At 41.8% G+C, this 16919-nt stretch overlaps 1 protein-coding gene across 1 annotated transcript; it reads left to right on the top strand.

The window, feature by feature from the left end:
• Window positions 1-9803: 9803 nt before the first annotated feature.
• EDN1 (endothelin 1) lies at window positions 9804-16229 on the top strand. Its single transcript, XM_088471763.1, has 5 exons — window positions 9804-10232; window positions 12080-12263; window positions 13866-14021; window positions 14155-14268; window positions 15200-16229. Exons 1-5 carry the CDS (start codon window positions 10172-10174, stop codon window positions 15339-15341), a joined length of 657 nt encoding a protein of 218 aa, XP_088327889.1. The 5' UTR covers window positions 9804-10171; the 3' UTR covers window positions 15342-16229.
• The last annotated feature ends 690 nt before the right edge of the window (window positions 16230-16919 follow it).

Raw genomic sequence — 16919 nt, 5'->3', positions numbered from 1 at the left:
ATTAATTAGCTACTGTGACGGCATACGCAGCATGAGTACTCACTGTGTGCAACGAGGTTAGCAATTTCTAAGTAAGGTCAGGGCTGCTGTCATTCTGCATGAGGGGCTGATGGTACTTGATGTTACCAATATTTATGGAGGTGTGCAAGGTAATACGGATGTGAGATAGCGTTAGCGGGAGGCAGTGGGCGTCTCTATGTTGGCAGTGTGATGGCATTGCGATTGCATTAATTAGCATATTTTTGCAGCTGACCTGCTTGCGATTACGGAGCTGCAATCACAATAACGATCCTTAATGACTCAGGCCCGTGGTCTTATTTGTAAAACAAGTGGCAGCACAATTCTTCCTTGTCATGTGTGCACCAAACTGGCAAATCCCATGAGGGAATAAAACATTGTTTTAGTCAGATGATAAATGGAATGTACAGGTGTATATCCTCTGCGACTGCTTATATCCTTTTTTGGTATTTTATGAGTCAGCTCAAAATTTTATAATTATTCAGAGGCTCCAACACAGAGGAATTTGCAGAAACTCAAGAGATATAATAGTGACTCAACAGGTAAAGAAATGGAAGGTTTAAGGTCTGAGTCCTCACAATGAGGCTAGATTGTTGCAATCATCAATGAATAAAGCATTATAAATGGATACTACACAAACACCAAGGACTGACCATACATCTATCTCACATCTATCTAGTCACGCAGCTGAGCCGGGTAGCACTTATTGAAATAGGTTCACATAAATCAAATCTGTATTCTTTGCTGAGTTTCTGTGGTAATTTTATTTCGAATCCTCCGGCTGTTCTTCCTGTGTAACCACGGCTGTAAATCACAATACAATTATAGGATCCAATGGAGCCAGTAATAGAGGTTATAGCATAAAACATATGCCATACTCATGATAGTATGAGTTAGCTATAAAAGGGATTAGGTTAGGAGTGCACCATAACTACATCAGTGAGCAATAGAAGTTCCTCTCAGGGAAGTGATGACAGAGAGACATGGAATGCAGACTCTCTTCGTCTAAAGTCCATTTGGAGCTTCCTTAATCTGCTACTTTCAGAACAAAGATACTGTAATACTTTTGTTTGACACAAAAATTGCATATGTATACAGTGACTTAAAATAAGCATACTATATCAATATGATGAAGTACCAATTAAGAGTACTATGTGAGCATTACACATAAATAACTAATAACCAATTACATAGGCAAGGTCTCCAGAAGGTAAGTGTGGTACTATGATAGCAATGCTAAACTTAAAACAGTTCTGAGAACCTATAATTTTTGTTGCTGGCTTTTAAAGACCGCTCAACTTAAAATGGTTAATATTTGTTTAAAACTGACAGTGTCAAATGAGTCTTCCCTGCACCTTAAGTTCAGATTCCCCTATGATACTTTTCCCATGGTATATGCAACCCTATAATGGTTTGTGAATGAGGTTTGCAAGAAGCAGGACCATGGCACTGCAGCGTTCTACTGATAGAGTCCAAAAGAGGTACTGGAGCAGATAAGTAGTTTCTTTGTTAAATGAGATAACTGAGTTCTCCAAGCAGGGTTAGTTATTGAATACATTAGTGCAGAGGTCCCCAAACTCGGTCCTCAGTCACCCTAAAAGTACAACTTTTAAGTATATCCATGCTTGACCACAGGTAACTTGATTAGTACCTCGGTCAATTTGATTTAACCACCTGTGCTCAGCCATGAATATCTCTACAGCCTGAACTGCTGGGGTGCCTTTGGGGACTGCATTTGGGAACCTCTTCACTAGTGTAAAGTGAGGACAAGTTTAATATATACAGTATATATAACATATAAACATAATGCCATGTGCTTTTGTACAGGTTACCCTTTGAATTAGGGGGACATTATTTATTATGACACACAAATACTATTTTATTTTAGAACCACACATAGTAACAGAGATGGTTCTGCACCCACAGACTGATACTGTTACATGCTAACAAACATTTACTGACAGATGCCAGCAGAAACTTACTGACACAGACTGAGTGACAGACTCTAACATCACATGGATAACAAAGTCATATCTCCTCTTCCTGCCATCCTTCATACCAGTGGCAATGATGGGTCTTCCTGGGCTCCTCATTCTCCCATTTGCTGTCTTTACATCATCTTTATATTTTCATTGAACCTATCCCAGGTGTGATTTCCAGGATCCAGGTCAGATCTTTGGAAGAGTGGCTCCTACACTAGTGTAACCCCTCTAAATAACCACCTAAATGATATACGAAAGAAACAAGAAATATGATCTCGCACCAAAAATATATATTCCTATATATCTCTCTACTACAGAGAATTTATATTTTGATGATTCTCCAACATCCTAGAACTTCATAAATATTTATTTCAGTATAATTATATGAAGGTGCTACCTGACAATCTTTAGGATTTACATAAATTAAGAAGACCAAGAAAAAAGGAAAGATTTATGTTTGGTGCACTTATACGGTAATAGTAATTCGATATTCAATTAGTTTCTCTGATTACATAATAAAATATAACTTTTATTGACTTTATTATTAAAAGGGTTTAATCTAGGTCCAAAAAATGAAATGAAAAGGCGAAATATTTAAAATAAAAGAGTATAGTAAGATATGTGCATATATATAGGAAAAGGTGATTTAAAATGTCACCTGCCATCGGTCTTTTACACGTGTATTGTAACAGTACCCGGGATTTATTAATAAGTATACCTAATGGTAAGTTTTTAGTGCTTAAATTTCACACTATGTTTAATTAGTATACTTTAATTAGGGAATATGTAGCCACACACTTTCAGTGTGAATTCAATGTTTCCCAAGGTGAAGTAAGCCAATTGCTTTTGATATCATCTCTCCAGCCCCTGCAGCAGGGCCGGATTGATGGCCACATGGGCCTGGAGCTGAAAATGACCAAAGGGCCTATTAAGAGAAGCAGAGGAGGCGTGACCAGTGCTGTGTGGGTGTGGCCAGTGCCATGTGGGCGTGTACCCCCTATACTCTCTGTTCCAATGTCTCCCTAAATATGTAAAAGGAAAAAAATCCTTCATTTTGTGAGGTAAATAGAAATACAAATTTACTACTTATGATTTATGGCTGACCGTGTGGAGAGCAGATGGCCAGTCAACATCATGTTGTCATGGCAATGGGCCTATTTTTATGTGGAGGCCTGGAGCTGTAGCTCCATCCGCCCCATTGTTAATCTGGCCCTGCCCTGCAGTTATATCTTAATGTTATACAGTCACACAATTGTATTATTTTTAGTAACACAGAATATCAGTTGTTAATATATGTATAGATCTAGAATTCCCATGATCTTATATTCTGCAAATGCTTGTTGCTTTTGTAATAGCAACAAAACTGTAACAGTTCTAAGACAGACTGTGTTGCAGATATGACTTAGTTATGTACTTTCTCACGTATTAGTTTCTTACACAATTAGTTACAACTTTCAGCTCCGTGCAGAAGTTACTGTGTCTCTTATTAAGATAATATTGATTATCCTCTGTACTGCGGGATGCATGGTGGCTATATCGATTTGTATTATCAATTGTTTATATGTAGCCACATGAGTGCACTGTATTGTTTTTGTCACGTCTCAGCAAATATCACCGCTGAGCATGATCACACATGTGGCTACATATGCAATTCCCATTAGCCCGGTATCACATATACATAAATATATTTTACAACATGTTTAGCATTCATTGGTGCTTGGGACCAGCGGCAGCATGGAGTGCCAATGCGCGTTTCACCTGTAAGTTGCTTTGTCAAGGCAGTGATATATTTGCATGTTCCACGATCTGCTCAGGAGGATCTCCTACTGAGGAGCTGAAAGCTGAGGTCCTAGGGTGAGGAAGGAATCGGAGGTGAAGGGCATGGATGTATGTCCTACTCGTCCACAAGTAGCGGATTTTGACGAGGCCTGACCAAAGGCGCGGAGTCTAACTTGCTGAGAGGTGTTCACCAGTGACCCCTCCAAGCGGGATATGAGTTTAAGCTGCACCCAGCAAGCAGGTTGCGGCCCTTTGGTCAGGTATCTGATACAAGTGGGAAATGGAGAAAAGTAACACCGGGGAGGCCCAGGAGAATGTACTTCAGGGTGAAGCACTAGAGAACTCAGTACCCTGCTGCTACTGTATTGGCACAATAGAATAACTTCTAGGAATTGTATACCGGTGGGAAATGGATGAGGCCAGATTTCGACCTAGACGCACCACTGGCACAGGAGAGTGATACTTGTGTTGTACACAGATGGTGTACTGAGTACACGACTGAGAACCTAGATACACCGCTGGCACAGGAGAGTGACATTTGTATTGTACTCCGAAGGTGTACTAAGTACGTGACTGAGATCCTAGACACACCGCTGGCACAGGAGAGCGACACTTGTGTTGTACTCGGATATTGTACTGAATATGTGGGCAGAGGATCCAGACACAGCGCTGGCACAGGAGAGTGACACTGTAATTGTACTCAGATGTTGGACTGAGTATGCGGGCTGGAAACTCAGATACACCGCTGGCACAGAAGAGCGACACTTGTGTTGTACTCAGATATTGTACTGAGTACACGGGCAGAGGATCCAGACACACCGCTGGCACAGGAGAGTGACACTGTAATTGTACTCGGATGTTGGACTGAGTACGCGGGCTGGAAACTCAGATGCACCGCTGGCACAGGAGAGTGACACTGAAATGGTACTTGGATGTTAGACTGAGTACAGACTGGAAATCCAAGCGTAGGATGAACACTGGAATGAGACACTAGGACTTAGTACTCAGGTGATGTACTGAGTACACACTGAGGATCCTGAGGTAGGGCGGGCACAGGAGTAGTGCTCCGGAAATCTGTACTGGATGACGTTTCTGAGAACAGACTGGAGATCCAAGCGCAGGATGAATACTGGACTGAGACACTAAGACTTAGTACTCGGGTGATGTACTGAGTACAGACTGGGGATCCTAACATAGAGCGAGCACCGGAGTAGTCCTCTGGGAATCTGTACTGGATGACATTCTGAGGACACACTGGAAATCCAATCGCAGGACAAACACTGGAATGAGCCACTAGAAGTCAGTAATCAGGTAATGTACTGAGTACACACTGGGAAATAACGCTGGGAAGAATCACTGGAAGATTGCACGTGAAGCCTGGAATGAAGCAGCAGCAACCATCAAGGAAATAGTGAAGTTGATCAGGCAACTTCCTGTTACCTGGAGTCCTGTTTATACCCCTAGGTAGCTGTCCATTGGAGGAGAGAGTCAGCTGAGAACTGACACTGCTACCATTGGATAAGGATCCTATCAGGTGATACAGAAAAGATGGCTGTGCCCATGACCACCTCCGCAGGAACTCTGATATGGAGGATTGCATGGAAGTCACCTAGGCCCCGGGGAGAATACTCAGCGTGTCACCCACCACCACACCAGACGTCTCACTGCCTTCGCTAGTTAGGGGAAGCCGGTGCTGCGATAAGTAACAGCCGATCCCAGGCTGAATCCTGACACCTAGCATATTGCAATTACAAATAAAATATGTGTCTCAACATTCCATAATTGGAAAGTCCTGTCTGCCCTAATGAAACAATATATGATTTCCCATATCAAATGCATGAAAATAGTTCTGACCAATGAAATACAGTACAAAATAAGGTAATTAGGGCCTGACTCAGACCCGCTCGTGAGCGCTGAGCGCTCACAAGCGGGTCAATGGTGCCCTAGTGCCGCTCCGTCGTGCGCATGCGCGAGACCCGCATAGTGACGGCCAAGCCGTCGCTATGGGTCTCGCAACAAAGGAGGCGTGCTGTCGATGGTGAGTGACAGCACGCCCCCTTTGGTGGGCGTGCCGGGGGCGTTGCTGCCCAGATGGAGGTGTTCCCATGGGAACGCCTACCGTCTGGGGCCGGCCCCACTGACATCACTAGTGATGTCAGTGGGAGTGCTTTTGGCTCTGATAGAGCCAAAAGCACTCCTGGGCTTGTGGCAGCGAGACCCTACCGCAGGGTCTTGTCGCAAGCCCGATGGTCGCGATGGTCTTGACCATCGCGACCATCTTTTTGGCCGCTCGCATAAGCTGTGGGTGGTCACCCACAGCTATGCGAGCGGCCAGGAGGCTGCTCCAATTTTAGGTAGGAGGGCCCTGATTCAGAGCGAGCGCTCTTGTCAGAGCGTCTGGCTCTGAATCAGGCCCTTAATTCTGAATAATGTTAAAAATTTACTATCAGGTGCTGATATGTCTAAGGTATCAGGGGCAGCTTATTTCTATGATATCTATAGGGATAGGTGTCAATGTAAAGGTTATAGAGAGCTATTCCATAAAATTGTTTCATCAGTTACACAGCAAAACACAAAAATCATCATACATTTATACATGTAAATTTGGTATCACAGCAATTTTACCACTGTAAAATGACTAGTATTCCATGTCACATAAAAGCACCATCTATTTATTTATTTATTGTATCTGATGTAACAGTATCGTGGAAAGAGCCAGGGTGATGTAAGGCAGGTGGCCCTGAAGAGGAGAAAACGTTCCCCTACCCCAAGGGCTGTCTGCAATGCGATGTATTAGTCAGCAGGCAGGTTTGTCACATGCTGATGATTATCATAGAGAATAGTTCTGAAATCTGTGTAAAATTAATTAACACATATAAATCAATATGTTGTAGGGTGAGCAATCTGGGGATTTTCTGTACTTACAATTTCTGACTACCACCATTTTTTACTGACACATTGTTCTGTGATATATAAAATACATACAACTTGCTATATTGGCAGCACTGAAGTAATATTAAGAACTGAATAATCGTGAATGTTACAATGTTCCTTAGAGGGATTCACCTTTACAATTGTCCATGGGACATATCCTCTACTGTATATTGGTTCCTGCATCTGCTGACATGAGTACCAACTACTACAGTATCGCTCTCTTCTCCTGGCTTCACTGTACTATATAATATACAGTGTATATTTCTGCATGCTTTACTAGTCCTTCCCTCTGATACCAACTATCGCTCTCTCCTCCTGGCTGTACTGTACTGTATAATATACAATGTAAATGTCTGCGTGCTTTCCTAGTCCTTCCCTCTAATACCAACTATCGCTCTCTCCTCCTGGCTGTACTGTACTGTATAATATACAGTGTAAATGTCTGCGTGCTTTCCCAGTCCTTCCCTCTAATGAGAGCAGAGGATGCCGTAATGGCGCCAGAGCCCAGAAAGGGGAAGGGGCGCGAGGTAGTCCGCGGGCCAGCAGTGCGAAAGCTGTGGGGACGGGCAGTGGGGCCTGTCCCTATTCTAGCACTTTGGGAGTCCAACTGGCCAGTGGGACAGCATGGCTAGGCCAGGGGGTGGGGGGGGCCACGGGGGGCAATATAAGGGTAGGCAGGAAGGGAGGGGGGACAGGTATTCACAGGCAGAAGTTCCCCACCCACCCAGTCCAGGGGTGAATTTCGGGTGTGCACAGAGTGGCCATTACCGATGTGGTGTACTGGTTTTTCGTATATTAAATTCCGGGGTTGTTGGTGTGCCATTTGTTTAAAAAATAATAAATGTTTTAAATTAAATAAAGAGAAAAATTATAAATAAATGAGTAAATAAATATATAAAATATGTTTTCCAGAAGGAGGTAATAGATTCAAGGCCGATACGGTGGGATAGCTGTTACAGCGTTTGTCAAAGTCAATGTAAGGTCGTATGGCGGGAGGATATATTTAGCAAGGTATGTAAGGGGATTTCAGACGGCCAGGCATACTCGCCAGTAAATAGGCCGCACTCCTGGTGCCAGCTTGAGATGGTTGGGCCATATGGGAGGTGTGCCAAGCAAAGGGGGTATGCGCATGGTAGCTGGTCCCCAGGTTGAGAAAGTGGGTGCGGCTTGCTGCGGCCTTCAAGGTGGGGCAGAGCATGCCCCCCGTGCAAACGGAGAGAAGGGGATGTGGCTTCTTGCGGCTTACAAGGTTGGTAAGAACACGCCCCCCATAGGGTGGAAAGGGTGTGTGGCTTAGCGCGGTCTACAAGGTTGGGACGGACACGCCCCCCGCGCACATATGTACGTGCATTTTAACAAATGGTGCAAAAACCTTGCTCACCAGTACTCTCCATGCCCAGCAATCTCTGTTGTGTGTTTTGTGGGCCTGATTCAGACCCGGTCGCTCTGACAGAGCGCTCGCTCTGAACCAGGGCCGGGTTTTTGTTTTTTTTAGAATGGCCTCCTGGCTGCTCGAATAGCTGTGGGTGACCACCCACAGCTACAGCGAGCGGCCATGATGATGGTCGCGATGGTCAAGACCATCGCGACCATCGGGTTTGTGATGAGACCCTTGTTGGTAGGGTCTCGTGGCCGCAAGCCCCAGAGAGATTTCGGCTCTAACAGAGCAAGAATCTCTCCACTGACATCACTCATGATGTCAGTGGGGCTGCCCCCAAATGACAGGCGTTCTCATGGGAACGCCTCAGTTTGGGCAGCCACCCTCCTGGCCCGCCCACCAAAGGGGGCAAGCTGTCACTCAACATCGACAGCTCGCCCCCTTTGTTGCGAGACTCTGAGCGATTGAGTGCCCATCGCTAACCGGGTCTCGTGCATGCGCACGATGGAGCCGGTTCCGTCGTGCGAATGCGCTGTGGGCCACCATCGACCCTGTTGCGAGCGCTCAGTGCTTGCGACCGGGTCTGAATCAGGCCCTAAGTGTGCTGTGATTTAATAAAGCTGTGACCATTTGCCCAAATGCTTAGTTATTGCGTAGCGCAGGGAAAAAGCGGGGCCTCTCCCCCTTATACCCACTATCGCTCTCTCCTCCTGGCTGTACTGTACTGTATAATATACAGTGTATATGTCTGCATGCTTTCCCAGTCCTTCCCTCTGATACCAACTATCGCTCTCTCCTCCTGGCTGTACTGTACTGTATAATATACAGTTTATATGTCTGCATGCTTTCCCAGTCCTTCCCTCTGATACCGACTATGGCTCTCTCCTCCTGGCTGTACTGTACTGTATAATAAACAGTGTATATCTCTGCAAGCTTTCCCAGTGCTTCCCTCTGATACCAACTTTGGCTCTCTCCTCCTGGCTGTACTGTACTGTATAATATACAGTGTATATCTCTGCGAGCTTTCCTAGTCCTTCCCTCTGATACCAACTATCGCTCTCTCCTCCTGGCTGTACTGTACTGTATAATATACAGTGTATGTCTGCGTGCTTTCCCAGTCCTTCCCTCTAATACCAACTATCGCTCTCTCCTCCTGGCTGTACTGTACTGTATAATATACAGTGTATATCTCTGCGAGCTTTCCCAATCCTTCCCTCTGATACCAAACTAAAGAAACTGTCTACAACTTGCATCTTTACAAAACACTACAATGTTCCTAAAAAGCAAAGAAAGACAATAATTTAGAAGACTGTATTTCCTTTAGACTATTGCTAGGTCACTTTTATCTAAAGATGTCATAACAGCTAATTACTACAAAAAAAAATAACTTTGATTGAAGAATGGCTCAGGAATAGTACGTTCGTGATTATAAACCGGTATATAGCAGATTTCCATTTCTTCCAGTTGGTAGCAGTAAAGTCAGAGCTGTAATTATACAGTAAGAGGATAAGAGGAACACTCTGCAGCTCTCGGCCCTGGTACTTCTAGCATGGTCCGTTCCCAGATAGATGTATTGCGCCCTCCAGTGGCAGGAACACGCAGCACCACGTTAGAGAGACTAGGATTTCTCTTAGCCCTGCCCCTGATTTTGTCAGACGGCGTCTCCCTTTCTGAAGTTACCAGAGGTTTCCTTTCCAACCTACCCTTATCTTAGTCTGCACGTTGCTTCTCGGTGACTAATAGCACAATAACAATGTCTAAGGATAATAGAAATTGAGGGCTGTTTACAAACTCTATGGCGGTTCAATATAAAAAGGAGCAGGGAAGCTGGCTGCTGCACAATCACTGTGGGACCGCTCTCAGGACTTACCACCACTGATCTTCTTCACTTTGGATTTTGGACACACGATATAGAACATTTATTTTAATTTATCAAAACTGGAGATACTTATTATCGTTGCATTATTTTTGTTTTCAACAAAAGACAAAAGGACATTGGTTCATTTTAATTATTTATTGATTTTTTTGGGAAGTACTTTTCTTTTTTCATTCATCAAAAATACATTTTTCTAAACTCACAATGGATCTGGAGATGGTGATTTCTCTGCTTTTGGTGCTCCTTCAGGGGACTTGTGGAACAGGTAGGATAAACTCTGCTTTAGTGCTTATTTTTATATACTGTCATACATATTCTTTGCCGAACCAAATTTAAATTACAATTCACATAATATTAATCAGCATATTTCTATATAATGCACTGATCAGCCCTGAGCTGCACAAGCACCTGCCAGAGGCACCGCTGCCCTAGTCAGGGATCGCACTAGATAGGTAGATAAATACTTTTTTAGGTGTTCAAATTCACTAAAGTTTTTCTCTTGTGAAATGGTCTGATGGGAAAATACCTGCAAGTGCCAGATGAAATATGCCATTCACATATCACAGCCCGGGGCAGCTAGCAGCACATCACGTAGCCAGCTGTGGGACAGTGACACAGGTGGGGGATCATGCCCCTGATATACAGTATACAGTAGTACACCACTATGCTATGGTTAGTGCATGATACTGGGAACACCTGGATGCTGCATTGCATATTTTCGCACAACTCTTGCATCAGAACATATTGCATAGGATAATCTTTTAATAATAGTGTTTCTTATGATCCCATTTTTATTACTATGTTGTAAATGTGCAATTTTAAGACAATGTATAATTCCCATAAAGAATGTGTAATTGTTACTGCGCTATTAGTGGAGTTTTCTGGCTGTATGTGGAAGCAGTGATCAGGTGTAGGAAGCCGGGGCAGATGGGTGTACGAGACAATAGGGAGATGGGGGTGACAGATAGGGGAACTTGCTATGGGTGTACAGTATATTTATGCAGCACATGGGATCAGGGAGACCGGCTAAGCTTGTACAATCATATGACTTATTATACTTGTCCTATGGCTGTTATACACCTGATGGCTACATATGCACCCATTATGGATATACTGTGAGATGCTTGGTGATATGACAACAGAGGGTTACTTTGATACAAAGTTGCCACGTTTTAGGAGGGAGCTTTAGTAGATTGCATGTTTACACTTGAGTGTATTACAAGTGCTGTGTATTAATGTATAATATGGGAGCGCAGTACTGCTTTACAATGAATCTACAGTGACCTCAGGAATAAGGTGTATGTATGGTTTCTAAGGGTAAAACTAGTGTAAGGACCACAGAAACATTAGCTTCTCACTACAACAATCAACCCTAAAGTCTCTTTAAACAATAAATACATTAATAATAGAACCCCCAGAAGGTGGTTGTCACTGCGCTGGTGTATGTATATGATCTCCACCATCATACTTTATATGCCGAGCAACAGGACACTGTGTGCCGCACAGGGGTGTACTCGGTACTTCCTTCTGACAAAGCAGCGTTCAGTGCGCGATCTTGTCCTAACCACAAACGCTGCAAATTTCTGAATGTACACAAAGGTGATCAGCAGTGAGCAGATTGGTGAAATAGGTCATGTACACTGTTACATCCTTCCCTGGGTCAATTGATGTGCCTAGTGCTGGTCAGGACGTGTAGTGTAGTGCAGTACTGTACTGTGAGCCTATGATATAAGACAGAGGAAACATAACTACCCCAGTGAGCTGCCCCTGGTGCCCCAGTGCAGGCATGCATGCTGTATAGTGCCCACATGTGAATGGATGTTTAAATCTCTATCAAATTACATGTGTGGGCTGACAGGTTTGGTCATGTCTGTGCCTATTATAATGACAGGAATGCATATATTACATTGCACAACAATAAAAGTCAGCTGGTCTTACATGTTATTCTTCAGACATAGCAATATTATTAGCGTAAGCTTAAATTAAACCTAAAGCATCACATATGGTTCAGAATCAGGAATGTCGCATCTCCCTCCGCTGTGTGTTCAGTACATGTCCTTATCTAATCCAGGTGTAGCATCATATCACAGATTTCATGTCTCTTGATTGCAGGGTCAGGCAGCAGCTTCTCATCCTCCGCAGACTCCTCTCCTGCAGAAGCCGCAGCAACCTCTCACCGCTCCTCGGGTGCCCCCTTGCGGCCACGCAGATTTAAACGTTGTTCCTGTTCTTCACTAATGGACAAAGAGTGCGTCTACTTTTGCCACCTAGACATCATTTGGATAAACACTCCAGAGTAAGTGCCCTCAGTTTTTTTTTTCTGGTAACTAAAATACAATACAGAATAAATTTCATAATTCTACCTAATATATTACAACAATGGGGGAGATGTATCAAAGCTTGGAGAGAGATAAAAGCTTTGATAAATCAATCAGCTTCTATCTGTCCTTTTACAGGCTGTGTTTGAAAAATGACATTTAGGAGCTGATTGGTTGGTACTTTATCTCTCTCCACCAGTTGATACATCTCCCCCTGTTAATTTTGTACATGTACTGTATATTTTAAATATTATGATTGTTGTATCAGACAGAAATTAACAACCCAAATTAAATTATATATTTTATATGAATAACAAAATTCATGTAATGAGGGAGATGCTAGCGGGATTGTGCAATAATATGTCATAAAACTTTAGGTACGCTGTAAATTGACAGCAGGTAATGGCCATTTGGCACACCCAGTCTGTCCAATTTGTCTGCTTTCTCTCATACACTAAAAGCTTACTTGGGATAGCCTTTTATTGCTCTTTGCTAACCCCGTGCCTATCCCTGCACTTTATAATTCCCCAGCAGGTTTTTAATTAGGATATACTCAGCAACAACATAATATGTTAGTGGCAAATCCTTAAGGACTTTAGTGGATTTTAAATAAATGTTTGAGCCTAAACCGATTAACCCCGCAGTCCTAAGTTAAAGAAACCTTGGGTAACTTAAAATGTTAGATATTTGTAAATATTGAAGCATCAAGATAAAATATGGAATTATCCTAAAATATAAAATAAATTAGTGCAAATGTTTACTGTGCACAACTGTGTTAGTTTCAAAGTACAAAATGTGAGTAAGAAAACCACAATTGGCCTTGCTACTTGTTGACACATAACTAGAACATTTTTAAAAGCAGTAACTATGTATAATGTACAGAGTACTGATAGGGTAATATGCTGAAGCTGTAAATATTTGCCTTACATTTTACCTCTCAGGCATTTACAGAGCAATACTCCTAAACTGTGATTTAAGAACCATTAATGAGCTATTAATTGAAATACAGGCTGCAACCTGTATAACTTGCTGGTATGCCACTGTGAAACAGAGTCTTGCAATTTATTAAATTGTATGTCATTAAATGAGTGGAAAATGAAGGTCTTTTTGTGTAAAGGTTACTGATACAGTAACTGTATGTGGGAAAGCTTCTATATTTTGACATTTGCTAAGTGGAATGCAACGGATGTATTGAAATAAAAGATCTGTTTATAAAGTTGCAGGCCATATACATTCCCAACACCAGCATGGAAGCTGCAACTTGATCAGAAATTAAACATTTTCTATTCATGCAGCAATAGTTTTCAATTTTTTTTAACTATGAGGGGTATATTTACTAAAATGTAGGTTTTTAGAAGTAGAGATGTTTCCGATAGCAACCAATCAGATTCTAGCTATTCTCTTCTATAAGTTGCTAGATAAATGTTAAGTAGAATCTGATTGGTTGCTATGGGCAACATCTCCACTTCTAAAATACTGCACTTTAGTAAATTTATCCTTAGTATTGTAGTATGCCTCTATTGTGACATTTACGCTGTTATTATTTCTGAGCATTAAACTTGTAACATTTATCTTTGCAGAAAAACAGTACCTTATGGGCTTGGGGGGCCTCGCCTGAAACGTTCCCTGCAGGACATGGAGACAGAAAAACTCCCTGAGTCTACAAGTAGGTGTCTCTGTGCCAAGAGTGAGGACAAGAAATGCCTGGATTTCTGCCAAGCTGCAGCAGATCTCAGGTGTGTGCAAATATGCTCAATCTGACAAAGCTGGCTCTTAGTACACCTGTAGCTGGCTGTCTTTATCAGAGAGGCATGTGTTGTGAAAAGGTGGTTCTTCATGTGTGGCTCACACTGCTTTGTTTTCTCACAGCGTCCAGCTTTCGCTGGAAAAAGAATATCAGAAGGGTCAGCAGGACAACGTTTGCAAAGGTCTCCGCTTGGGCCGACAGTGTGTTCACAAACAGCTTCATAAATACGTAGAAAGGTGAGGGGAATTTTATATATATACTGACCACCGAAATGGGGTCTGCCAATGTCACCTTAAGCACAATTTTGGGAAGGAAATGACACTTCTTAAATGAATGATGATAAAAACAATAGAAAATAACCAGCTATCTCTGCAGGCAGCAGCCACCTGACTGTATTGCATAGCTTTAAGACCCTATACATCTGCCGGTCTCCCCGTCTCCCTGATTCGTCCGGAACCACTGATCCGCTAGTCGGAAAAGCCGATTGGTGGCCATTGATGTTCGCCAATCCATCGGGGTATGGGTGAAATTCTTCATGTTAAAAATCCCTGATTTGCTGATCACAATCATATTTTGGTCAGCATTAGCAAATCAGGGAAATCCAACATGTATCTTGGAATCGAGGAATAGCGACTATCCGTTGCTAATGTATAGGGGCCTTTACTATGGTCAATCATTTATTATTTATGTTTTCAAGGTGTGGTTTTAAGGAAAGAAAAGGGCAATTAGGGGTTTCTTTACTCAGTGCACTTTCTACTCTTTAACATACAGCACTTAACTCCTATTTTGCATCCACAACACAGATTTATTGAGCTGTCTGCCTGTCCTTATGTCTCAAAGTACACAGATTATGCTCCTGAATTTGACATTTGAAAAATGTTCCAATATGCAACTTGTTTGTATCTCCAAAAACCAGTGATGTTGATGGGGTGGGGGTTAAAAATAAATAGACATTTGACCAAAAACAAATAAACTCATTAAATAAAATTGCAAGTCTCTTCAGATAGGGATGCTTTCATTTAACATAACAATTCCTGTCTGAATTTATTTGAATACATGTATTCATTAGTAATTGTTGTTAGAAACAATTTTGAGAAATATTCAAAGAAACATTTTTACTATGAATTATTGAATTATTTGACCAAACAATGAAATTTGCCTTCACAGAATGGATGACTTCAGGAAAACCATTAGGCGACGATATGCTATTGCCAGGCTACTGGAGAAGCTGAATGAGCTGAAACATGTGACACATCCTTGGGCGCATAGACAGAGAGGAATCTGGAAACATATAAAAACATCATCTTAGTGGAGACCTGAGAACTATCACTTATGTTTTAGACAATATGTGGGAGACATTGCTGTCAGTGAGTGAGCTAATGTATGTGCATATTACATTCTTCTTGGTGGCTCAGTGCACTTAAAGTATGAAGATACTGCAGGAAGAGGAAGGTGTGGGCTCACCATGCAACATTGGGACTGATACACAAGGTGACTTCATAATAAGATCCTGGGTGAAATTACATTAGCAGTTGTGGAGCCAAATTCTACAGGAATGTGTCTGAAGATAAACAATGGAACCACATTTTTGGATAACCGGCCTATCAGCCTTCATTGCTACTGACACTGACAGTAAAACACTGGAATATAATATTAAAAACATATGCCTAATTCTATACATAAAGTGCTGCATATGGGTGAATGTGCATTGCAAATGGACTAGTAAAATTGCCGCCAATGTTTGAGGACGTATTACTTGCAAATCTACCTCAGGTTTACCCCTCTGTGGGGCTTCCTTCCTGCCTATATTTTAGCTTGTCCTGTGAAACACCTTTTTTATTTTAATTTTTCACTGGAACTAATCAAATCTTTGATATGCAATAGATAGATCCCTGATTTGTTTAGTGACAGGTTGGTGTTATAAGCAGAGAGTTTTTTTTATGTCTTTTTTTTTTTCAGATGGCTACATTCACAAGCTAAAACTGGGTTGTTCATAGTAGTGGAGTAATCTACAATCTTTTATCTAAATTTATTATGTGACTATTTTAAAAAAAATATTTATATTTTTATTTGTAAAGTGACTATATTTACTGTGTTAAATATCCATTGTAATAGGCCATATTGGTCTATGCATGTTTGTATTTCTGTATGAAAAAAGAGCTTTATGCCTTCAGTAATAATGTTAAAATAAATATTTTGTAACCCTTTAAATGACATTTGGGATTTTGTTTTAGGTGGCTTCATTATCAAAACAAAAAGGGCTTTAGCAGAGTTAATAAAGTGAGTTGGTTTGTTAGTCATTTCTGTAAAGGTCAGTGACATTCCACAGATCTACATGTCTGAAACTTTAAAATAGTAAGTACAAACAAAACTATATCCAGACAGTAGTCCATAAAAAGAAAGATAGCCATCAGTATTTTGTATCTAGCCATTTCTCAAATCGATATTATTGTTCTAGGTGGTAACAGTGCTTCAAAATGTGTATCTAGGTCTATAGCATACCTGACCTGTCTGTGATAGCATAGACATTTAAAGCAGCACTACCACCTACTGTAAAATTCTTATAATACGCCATGGATTCTGCTCTTTTCAGAAAACCAGCAAATCAATGGCTTAATTTGGTTAAAATAGGATTTTAAGTAGAGATGAGCGGTTTGGTTTTTGAGAAAACCGAACACACCTGAACTTAGGGGATCTGAGTCGTACCAAGTCCTGGTTCAGAAACACTTTGGGGTTCTGAAGAGAACCGAGTCCTGACTCAGGTCACCTCCCAATTAGGAACTTAGAATTAAAAACTGGATCTCACATGTTTTGGATTGCATTTAAGTCCCTTCATTGTGATTTCGGGTGCTGTGAGGTGGTCAAAATTGACTGGAATGAATGTTAT

Source organism: Taudactylus pleione, unplaced genomic scaffold (assembly GCF_031769625.1).
Source record: "Taudactylus pleione unplaced genomic scaffold, aTauple2 ptg000116l, whole genome shotgun sequence".
Classification (NCBI taxonomy): Eukaryota; Metazoa; Chordata; class Amphibia; order Anura; family Myobatrachidae; genus Taudactylus; species Taudactylus pleione.
The sequence above is the reverse complement of the archived record's forward strand: the minus strand, read 5'-3'. Positions and strand labels throughout refer to the sequence as shown.

Bases quoted from the DNA above. Each gene is read 5' to 3' on its own strand.
- EDN1 (XM_088471763.1), top strand. From the start codon at position 10,172: ATGGATCTGGAGATGGTGATTTCTCTGCTTTTGGTGCTCCTTCAGGGG. The intron at 10,233-12,079 runs GTAGGATAAACT...TCTTGATTGCAG, and splicing joins TCAGGGGACTTGTGGAACAG to GGTCAGGCAGCAGCTTCTCA. The intron at 12,264-13,865 runs GTAAGTGCCCTC...TTATCTTTGCAG, and splicing joins ATTTGGATAAACACTCCAGA to AAAAACAGTACCTTATGGGC.